The sequence below is a fragment of the Populus alba genome, chromosome 7 (assembly GCF_005239225.2).
Source record: "Populus alba chromosome 7, ASM523922v2, whole genome shotgun sequence".
Classification (NCBI taxonomy): domain Eukaryota; kingdom Viridiplantae; phylum Streptophyta; class Magnoliopsida; order Malpighiales; family Salicaceae; genus Populus; species Populus alba.
Window position 1 is genome coordinate 2,093,303 of NC_133290.1, and position 10,451 is coordinate 2,103,753.

A 10,451-nucleotide genomic window follows, 5' to 3' on the forward strand; every position below is an offset into this window, starting at 1 on the left:
CCCAACCCCTAAACCCCCAACCCCAACCCCCAAACCCCAAACCCCAACCCCAAACCCCAAAACCCTAAACCCTAAAACCCTAAAACCCTAAACCCTAAACCCTAAACTTTTTTTTGGATAAGAAGGGAAAGGCCCCCGCCCGGAACCCAGAACGCGTGCCGCTGGGCAGGCGCAAGCCCAGTACGGGGACGAAACCTCCTGCTGACCCAGGCTCTTACGAGGGGATACAACGCCCAGCGTCGAACCCGTCCCCGCTTATGCGGAGCGCGCACTCTCTACCGGAACGCCACGACCCTCGGGGTCCCTAAACCCTAAACCCTAAACCCTAAACCAAACCCTAAACCCTAAACCAAACCCTAAACCCCAAACCCTAAACCCCAAACCAAACCCTAAACCTAAAACCCTAAAAACCCTAAAACCCTAAACCCTAAAACCCTAAAACCCTAACCCAAAACCCCAACCCCAACCCCAAAACCCCAAAACCCCAAAACCCCAAACCCCAAACCCCAAACCCCAAACCCCAAACCCAAACCCCAAAACCCCAAAACCCCAAAACCCCAAAACCCCAAACCCAAAAACCCGAAACCCTAAACCCTAAAACCCTAAAACCCTAAACCCTAAAACCCAAAAACCAAAAACCCAAAAAACCTAAACCCTAAACCCTAAACCCTAAACCCTAAATCCTAAACTCCTAAACCCTAAAACCCTAAACCCTAAAAGAACCCTAAAACCCTAAACCCTAAACCCTAAACCCGAAACCCGAACCCGAAACCCTAAAACCGAAACCCGAACCCCGAACCCCGAACCCTAAAATCGAAACCCGAACCCCGAACCCGAAACCCTAAACCCCAAACCTAAACACCAAACCCAAAACCCGAAACCCAAACCCAAACCCAAACGCAAAACCCAAAGCCCAAACCCTAAAAGCTAAAACCCTAAACCCCTTACCCCTAGGCCCCTAGGCCCCTAGGCCCCTAGACCCTAGATACTAGACCCTAGGCCCCTAGGCCCCTAGGCCCTAGATACTAGACCCTAGACCCAGGCCCAGACCTAGACCCATACCCAGACCCAGACCCCAGACTCTAGACTTGAGACCCAAAACCCAAAACCGTAAATCCTAAAACCTAAAACCTTAAACTCTTAACCTCAAAACTCTAAAACTCGAAACCAAGATGAATAATTTTTTTTCTCACCAAATATTGCTGAAAACAAATTCAGCCACTAATTATATGCAGTCCCCACCAATTACATGCAACTAAAATTAATTAAATTCATGGTAATTAAGGGTATAATTTTAAAAAGAGAATTTTTTTTATGCAAGTTTTGTTGAAAATAAAAGTAGTGAGTAATCATATGTAATTGAATTGAAAGGTGTTGACTTGAGTAATGTATATTCACTGAAATCAGAATCCGTGTTGAATCATGTTTGTATTAACTAATAGTTAAGCATAAAGTTGAAGAAATTCTGCGGACCATCTGCGAATTTCTTCACTCTGATATCCTGTTCTGTTTTATATATATATACGATGGCAACCCTTCTCGGCTGTCTGCATTAATTCTCTGGTTTTGTTTTGGCCCTCACTTGTACTCTCCAGCAACTTTTGTGTTTCTTTCAGTCCTGGGTTTTGGGACAAAGAGAAGTTTGGATTTAGATTCTTATTTTTCAACAGTAGTAATGCCAGATTTTATTTCAAAATTACTTGTGAAAGAATTCAACAGTTACGATAGGTAGTGACTTGTACAGAATTAGCATTATTATTACTACTCATTCAAGAATTTTCTTACATTTCTAGCTTTGTAGTGGAATCATGTTACTGTATTACTAGAGACATAAACATCATTATTTCTTTTTAATAGTCAAAGAAAGTACACCTCCAACATCAGCTGCTTTCTCCATCGGTGAAGGATAAGAAGAGTTCAAGAAAATACCATGTCCTTGTAAAAAATTTATTTTAAGTATTTAACAATCATCAAATCATGTTTCAATAAAATAAAATAAAAAGGCATTGTTATTATACAAGAAGATCATCTACAAAGAAGAAGGAAAACAATTCTCTCTCACGGGAAAAAAATCACCTAACGACTTGTCGCAAGATACTCGTACTATTTCCGATGATGACCCTTTACGCGAACATTACCCCCCTTGTCGTCGTTATCACTATCATCATGATCATCTTCATCCTCATCATCATGATCATCTTCATCCTCATCCTCATCAGACGGTGGAGAATGGTCGAGACGAGAAGAGTCCTTGGCCCACCTAATAATCTTCTCAACCTCATCTTCTTCGTCTCCATCACCTCCTTGATCAAATCCACCAGGACCCGAAACAGTACTGCTGCTGGTCGTGTTATTAGGAGCTTTGAGAGCAGCAAATCTAGCAAACAGATCATCAGGGTCAACATCATCTTGAGATTTAGACGGTCGTGATTTGGAGATGATGGTTGAGGATTGAATGGTGGTGGTGTGTGGTCTGGATTTGAGGGCTTGGAATCGACGGTCAAGATCAGGGAGGAGGTAATCAGGAGAGACACGAGACATGTGAGAATCGACAGAGAGTTTTAGAAGCAACTCGTCTTGTGCTGATTGAAGAAGTTGATCCACTGGGTCTTCTTCTTCATTTTTTGCTGCGGTGGGTTTCTTTCTGTTGCTCATTTCTCTCTTTTGCTCAAAATCTCGATTGATCAGGCCTTCCTCTCTTTATATATTCTGATGATTTAGAATTGAAATTAATTTTAGGGTTCAAACATTTTACTGTACCGGGGCATGTAAGTGCGTATATAAATGCATAATAATTAATATCGACGGTTTTATTTTTCTGAATCTTAAACTCTATTATAATAATTTTTAATGTTTTAAAATTTATTTTTAATTTCAACCCATCAAATCAAATTTAAAAATATAAAAAAATTAATTATAATTATTTTTTATAAAACACTCCATTTCCAAACAATACCTAAATTTATATAAATTATAATTATAAATTAAATTTATATTATAAAAAAAAAAAAAAAAAAAAAAAACTTAATAAAATATCTTTTTATTGTTAAAAAATAACGTTCACAATAGGCCAAATTTTTATATATTTTTATAGTTTACAATTTAGCCATAAAAACTAATTCTCTTCATGTTTTAGTAACAAAAAAACAGTGAGGATAGAGATAGTACCGTGGTTTTGTTTAGTTTTTCACGGTTAGATTTTGTTTTTTTACTATAATATGTTTTCATTAGTTTGGACACCAATATCTAATCAGGACATTACAAAATAACGTTATATTTAGCGACAGTGGGAGCACTTAATTTAATTTTTTTATGACATTTGTTAGGGTTATTTTCAGTATAATGTTAACCATGTATATATTATGTGATTGATTATGATAGTTTGACTGAAAAATGTCACTGGAATGACAAAATGAAAACTCACTTATTTTATAGACATAGTTAAAGATACAAGAACAGATTAGACAACATTATACAAGGATAGGATGTGCCATTGCCCCCTGTACTGATAGCATTTCTTATTACCCTGCTTTGCTGCAGTGGTAATTCAGCTTCTCGGTTATCGTTTGCTTAAGAGTCTGTTTCGCTGCAGGCTGTGTCATCATATACAGTTCTAACATAGGATCCTGTCCTAAAAATTACAAAGAGTCCACTCATTCGTGAGTTCATATCCATGCCTGCTGTTAAAACTGTGCTAACTATCAGTGCAATAAATACGGTTGGAAGTTGACCCAAAGTAGACGAGGAATTCAAGATGGCATGTTCAGCTATAGAAGTGCAGGCAAAAATTATGCCATTCAAACCACCAAATCAATGAATACTTGCAGCTAAACCTGTTCCGCAGCTGCAGCTGATGCTGCTGCACAATTAATGTTTGCTCAAAACAGTTAGAAGTGAAAAAGAAAAGGATTTCTCGATGTTCAAACAAAAGGCATGTTGACCCAGGAAATTTGCCGAGCAGCTAGCAACAAGTTTTACGTCAAATTTGATGATACAAGGTCGGATGACTTCATTTCTTTAAATTAGCCCACTGTCAACCCAAATCCAAATTTGTAATCCTTTTTCTTATGATCCAACTGCAATATGTAAATTCAAAACTGGTTAGAGTATGTACATGACACAAAAACTTCCAAGAAAGATTTTGAGAGAGGATCATGCTTTGGGAAAATCTGTTTGAAGGAAGTGCACGTATAAATGCAAATAGAAACTAACAACATGGCAGAAGCATCATGCTAAGAATCTAAAGATAAAATGGTCACATACCTCTGCAGAAAGAATAAAATTGAGACCCATATTCAAGCGTTCTTCCAAGAAGGCAGAAGTGCACCCACTGGAATCAATCTTTCCTCTCAGACGAGCCTGAAACAACCACAAAGATCAGTATCAATGTAGTTCGTCTCATATCTAGGCAAGTTTAAAATTTGAGGCCCAACAGGATTGATGATCAAGGTTACAGGTCAGAGCATGTGTAGACAACCCAGGCAATAATATGTTGACACTCTGAACATGATTTAATATCAATATATCATAGCACAGTGCATGATTTGCTCAAGGAGTTTGCCAGAGCTAGTCTATGTTGGTGGATCAAGTCTTACCAACTAGCAAAAACAGAGGACGTCTAAATCCTTACTTCAGGGCCGTATCAGAGAGCCCAAACCCAGTGAGGAGTCGAGCCACAATCTGGCCCAGTTGCCAAAACTGAGATATGCAAGCAACCACTCAGCTCTAAAATAAAACTAAATGGCAAACATCCTTTCAACACAGTGAGACCACATCCACAATTCAATTTGTTCATGCACACTGTTTTGAGAAAATGATAGTTTTCAGTCCAACCAAAATCAACCCTCAGATTTAAGCTAAAGGGTTATTAAGAGGTCTATTAAGATTAAGCACCCAAGACATCTATCAAACTTGTCTGTAGAGAGGGTATAGAGTAGGATTTAAAATATATATTATCTATCACAGCCACTTTTTGTAGATAAATTAATGCACACAAGAAGTATATGAAAGGAGTGCTAAAATGACACAGGTATCCATGTGCTAAAATTCATAGTTTCTAAAAAGGAAGAAAAATTGGCATCGCTCCACTTACTTGTCTGAGGGCATAATCATAGCCAACACTAACTGTCACATCTCTTGATAAGTAGTTGTACATGAAGTCTGTTGCTAGTGAAACCTAATATTAACAGTAAAGATTATGTAAGAAATTTATTTAGATAACAAATTACAGCTTCCTCAAGAAACTGATTACCTTCTCAGAAACCTTCTGCACATAGCTCAAAGCCATCAATCCAGTGCTGGCAACTTGCCCTGCAGCAACCTGTAGGGAAAGAAGTAATTTTATCCAGTCAAAGCAAGAAATGAACAAGTCCTGGTTAGAATCCCAGTACAAGTTTGTGCATGCATAATGAGTTGAAATATCTCTAACAAATGGTGAATGCACAGGGTTTACAAGCTTGAAGATTCACTTAAACTATCAGCTAAGCAGGGATCAATAGCCTTTTCTCTTTAGAATTCTTGCTCTGCAGAATCATGGCTAGACTAGACATCTCTTTCATTATCAAGAATTGCATATAACAACATGATATTAAAAATTACGTGTGACATTCAGTTCTACACAGTGTACATAAAAGTAGAACCTGCTCAAGTTTATGTTTTTCTACATCTAATTTCATTCAGCATTTAGTTTTCTCTCAATGAACCATATGATCTTTTGCACATGGAAGTCAACTCATTAGGTCTGGTAGCTTCCAATTGTGGAATTGAAAAACAAGATTTTATCCAATTCCTTGAAAAAGGCATGCCAAGTATTCAATGCCACTCCAACACTTGGAAACAAGAAATCATGTGCCCCTTAGCTCATAGATCAATGCAAGTTACAAGAGCCAAGGAACCTAACATAGTTACCCTTCCACAACAATTGAACTATGATAGGTCAACGAGCTCAAACATGCAATAAAGGATGAGTGCCAAGCCAATTACCATCTTGTCTGTCTCGTACCGACCAGCATATCCAACACCAGACTTCCGATGCTGACCAGCCCAAAATACTTCAGCGCCCAAGGACAGGTGAGGGGTCACACTCTGTGTTATGAAGATCCAATAAACAAAATAACAATGAGCAAAAAAACAATTAAAATGCAGCTGGAGAGGAGGGAGAAGAGGTGTAGGCATTTGTAAGGTATTGAGAATCACAAAAAATAATGATAACTAACACCACCATTGATTGGATAAAAAAAAAAAAAAAAAAACTAGCTATATAAACTGTTTTAAGAGAAACAGTGCATTCTGAATCATAGCAACTAAATTAAGGAGCTCATTGCCAAGAACGATCATGTATCCAACATATTGTTGAAGATATGCTCTGGTTATTCATTGAGAATGACCCTTTGGCTTATTAACTACTCACTCACAATCACAACGATTACAAATCCATATATCATTTTACTAACAGAAATTGTTATTACCTGAATGTAACTAGCACCAAATAAGGCACCATTTCCTAGTTGCAACTGGCTCCTGTAGTCTTTACCCTGTATGAAGTAAATCACATCATTATAAACAGGGAAAAAAGCATGAGCATTTCATCTTGAAGACGCTTGACACTAATACAGATGCTTAAGGTAACAAAAATGTCTGCCACACCAACTTTCATTGTTTTTGAAGGAGAATGAATATGAAAAGATATGTGCACATTTACATGGTAAAGAGAGCTTCACCTTGTAATCAAAGTTCAACATGACATGAGACATGTGAGGCTCGTTTGTGAGCTGCACAAAAAGAATATGACAGAAGTTAAAAAGCTTACATGCTTGTCCACAAACTTTGCTCACATTACCCAAAAAAAAAACAAAAAACAAAAAAAACAGGGGTAGGGAAGAAAAGAAGTCTGAAGATAAGGTGAAATGGGCAAATATTTTACCTGAGCATTAGCCTTCAAGGCAAGATCATCAGTCAAATCACACTTCACTCTTGCATTTAGTCTCCCATCAGTCAGCACCCTCCCAATAAGCATTGTCTGCAGAGACCCCATAAAGACACTTAATTGAAATTATGATATGATAACCCCAGAGTATCCATTAGTAAATGATTTGGAAAGGAAAATATGGCAGTGACAGCCCACCCTTTGGTCTATAAAGTTAGCACCAAACTCGTAGTGAGCAGTCGGGATTTTGATGACTTCTGAAGATTGAGAAGGAATTTCCATTGGCCCCATCATTACACTGAGAGATGGTGAAAAATAAGAGCCAAACTCCAGAAGAAAAAATGAATTAAGCTATTTGGAAAGAATTTGAAACATAAAGAAGCCAAAAGTACCTGTGACTAAGTGAAAATTTCTGATTCAGTCCTTTGGTAAAATCAAAACGCATCCCCTCAAAATATTCAGGCTTTAAAGACACTGCATAAACATTTTTATGAAATTAAAGTCAAACATATTAAAAAGGAGAGAATTCTCCAGCCTAAACTTCTAAAATGAAATGCATTTCCACAACATACACAATATGATTCAACAACTAAATATTTAAGTGACTATAACAAACACATAACATTCAGCATGTATGTGACACTCTACAGGAATCAGTCCCAAAAGCTTAAAGCATGCTGCTCTTTCCACACAGGATTTGCTAGCACAATTGGCCTATGAGAGCACCATGAAAGTAAAAGTTTCAAAAGCCAGTCTCTCGATGGCACCAAGAACCAGCCAAGATCTGCTCTTTATTAAAACAGCAATCTAGTTCATACAAATTCAAACATAAAACCAGAATCAGACAACTTTAAAAAAAAAAATCTGAAATAAAAATAGAAAGGTTAGTTTCTTTTTCCACTTTTGACAAAACTAACCACAATATCATTGGAAGAATTACAATTGAAGGACATTAAAACATCAAAATCAATTAAATTTCACAACCCAAAAATACTTCAAATCTCAAACTCACACAATCCCACTTCACTTCCCACACAAAACTCTCAACACAAGACCAAAAATCCATATTTAATTCACCTCAACAACAAGAAATAACCAATAAAAAAACCAAACTTTACAAACCAAATGCCCCGAAAAAGACCAGCCAAAACTTAAGCCTATTAGGGTTTCACAGTCAGATTAAATCACTAAACAACAAAAACAAAAACCCATATCAATAAACAGATCAAGAGACGAATACAAAGAGAGAGAGAGAGAGATTGGAACTGAACTGAGTGCTTCACGATGGAGTTCTTCATATGGAATTGGACAAGGAAGGTTCATGTAATCAACGTTTTTGTGCACTTCATTGACCTTTTTGGCTGCTGCAGATGTTGCTTCATTGCCTAACAACGCTGTACCTGGAGGTACGAACCCCGCCATTATTGTCTATGGAGTTCAGTTTAATTGGTCACCAGGGAGAGGCTGCGAAGGGAAGGAGAGGGAGAGAGCGTGGGGGACGGTGCTGGGGGGCTTTTTGTCGTTATGGGGTTTAAGAAAAGGGTTTTAACTTTAAGTGAACTTGTCTTGTGGGTCCATAACTCTTTTTTCTTTCTTTTTTTAAATCTTTTTTGCGTAAGATCTCTTTCTTTTTTGCTCGAGTTTTCCCCCCTGTTCCTAGAATTTTTATTAGATTAAAGTATGATTTGAGCCCTCACCGGAGAAGAAGAAAAAATGTTCATGCTGTTACTTTAATATAATACAGTTTGCTTACAAGAAATATTTTTTTTTTAATAATAGTTTTTTTAAAAAGTAAATTTTTAAAATATGAATTATTTTCTGATATTTAATAGTGTTATAAAAAATAAATTAGAAAACACTTTTCAGTGTTTAGTTATATTATAAAAAATAAACTGGAAAATAATTTATTAATGAATTAAATTTTTTTTAAAATTTATTTAATATATAAAAAATATTTAATATAAATATTTAATTACTTACAATAAAAGAATAAAATCTAAAAAGTGTAATGATGAATTTTTTTATTATATCTTATATTTATATATAGCTTATTTTATAAAATATAGCTATATATGTCATATAATATTATAGAGATATAACCTTGTGAAAATTTTCATAAATAAAACCTATTAATTTATTTTTTTTAGTTTTAAAAGCTTAAAATATGTTTTTTTTAATATGAAAAAAACCAAATTAGTTTATGGTATTAAGTAAGAGTTAGATATTTGGGTTTTTTAGTATGAAGATTTTTTAAAAAAATAAATAAATATAAAAATATTTTTGATAGAATTTTTGGATAAAGATTGTTTTTTTTTACGGGTATAGGCAATTATCCCTGTAATATCCCTTTAATATATATCAAATAAGCATTAAGAAATAAATATAAATATCTTACATAAAATATAGTCATGCATAAATATTAAGTTTTAATGTAATACTCATACATATTAGTTCAAATTAACAAATATAAACATGCTAGATCAAATTAAACAAGTAAACATACTTGTCAAATAATAAACATAAACTTTCTTATCATAGTGAAATCATCTTAGCAATCAGGTCTGTAATAGCGTTAGTTCACAAAATTCTGAATTCAAATTTTTCTCAAATTAGCATTTTTTACCATAAATGATTTTGCCAACATTTCACGTTGGACCAAGTGATCAAATGCATTCCCAGGAGTGATCTCATCAAAGACTTCAATTTTCATCACTTCTGTATATAGCTCATTAACATCAAGTTGATTTTTGCTGAGGCTTTGGATTGCAAATGCTACATATCTAATCTTTTTAGACAACTTTTCAACACTATCATCTTCATACATGTGGTTTCTCTTTCTATGTTGCCTCTTTTGTGCACTAGAGGAAGATGTCTCTTTTTTTTTTGAAGTTTCTTTATATTCCCGTTCATTTTCAATTGAAATTGATTGATCTTCAGTATTCTCTTTCAAGTTGACATCAGCATATGATTTGGCATAATTTCTAGTTGTCATATCTTTTCCAATAACAATTGTCATTGCCTCGTACATATCAAGTTTTTCGTTAAGATACTTGTCATGATTGGAATGTGCATGTTTATAAAGTTTAAAATATGCATTTTTTTAATTTCTTGTATAACATTTTGGAAACAAACATAAATATAAAAATTATGAAGAGTATAATATTTATCATACCTTCACTTATTCATCATAAACATCTTTCAAAACTGTAATCATCTTCGAACAATCATCCCAACCTAAGCCACTTTTATTTTTAAGCTTGGTTATTATTCTCCATTCTTTTTTTACAGTTTTGAGATGATTGTCAACATGTTTAAGCTCGCATTGCACGTTGAACTTTTGACTAATTTATGTAACTACCTTAACAAAAGATTTTGCTCTAAAGGTGGAAGAAGGTTTGTTTCCTTTAAGTACCTCCTCAGCTAATATCTCAAGTAGCATGTGAGACATAGGCTTAGACCATGTAAAGTGCTTGCCTTTGCATTTTTCATTCTGTGTGGTACTCATTTCTACAAAAAAAAAAAGTTA

The 10,451-nt window shown here is 35.3% G+C and overlaps 2 protein-coding genes across 2 annotated transcripts; both read right to left on the reverse strand.

The window, feature by feature from the left end:
• Positions 1–1,374: 1,374 nt before the first annotated feature.
• On the reverse strand, positions 1,375–2,729 carry LOC118050554 (uncharacterized). Its single transcript, XM_035060946.2, has 2 exons — positions 2,077–2,729; positions 1,375–1,618 (listed from the first exon to the last, which is right to left on the reverse strand). The coding sequence occupies exon 1, from the start codon at positions 2,653–2,655 to the stop codon at positions 2,104–2,106; it is 552 nt and encodes a 183-aa protein (XP_034916837.1). The 5' UTR covers positions 2,656–2,729; the 3' UTR covers positions 1,375–1,618; positions 2,077–2,103.
• A 1,041-nt stretch (positions 2,730–3,770) lies between these two features.
• On the reverse strand, positions 3,771–8,567 carry LOC118050553 (mitochondrial import receptor subunit TOM40-1). Its single transcript, XM_035060944.2, has 11 exons — positions 8,197–8,567; positions 7,318–7,399; positions 7,124–7,223; positions 6,923–7,018; positions 6,720–6,770; positions 6,468–6,533; positions 5,983–6,084; positions 5,252–5,320; positions 5,093–5,176; positions 4,264–4,359; positions 3,771–4,076 (listed from the first exon to the last, which is right to left on the reverse strand). The coding sequence occupies exons 1-11, from the start codon at positions 8,345–8,347 to the stop codon at positions 4,023–4,025; spliced, it is 951 nt and encodes a 316-aa protein (XP_034916835.1). The 5' UTR covers positions 8,348–8,567; the 3' UTR covers positions 3,771–4,022.
• Positions 8,568–10,451: the final 1,884 nt, after the last annotated feature.

Excerpts from the sequence above, each read along its gene's own strand:
- LOC118050553 (XM_035060944.2), bottom strand. The coding sequence starts at position 8,347 with ATGGCGGGGTTCGTACCTCCAGGTACAGCGTTGTTAGGCAATGAAGCA. Across the intron at positions 5,177-5,251 it reads TGCAGAAGGTTTCTGAGAAG|GTTTCACTAGCAACAGACTT; the intron begins GTAATCAGTTTC and ends TGTTAATATTAG. Across the intron at positions 4,077-4,263 it reads ATTTTATTCTTTCTGCAGAG|TTGGATCATAAGAAAAAGGA; the intron begins GTATGTGACCAT and ends TACATATTGCAG.
- LOC118050554 (XM_035060946.2), bottom strand. The coding sequence starts at position 2,655 with ATGAGCAACAGAAAGAAACCCACCGCAGCAAAAAATGAAGAAGAAGAC.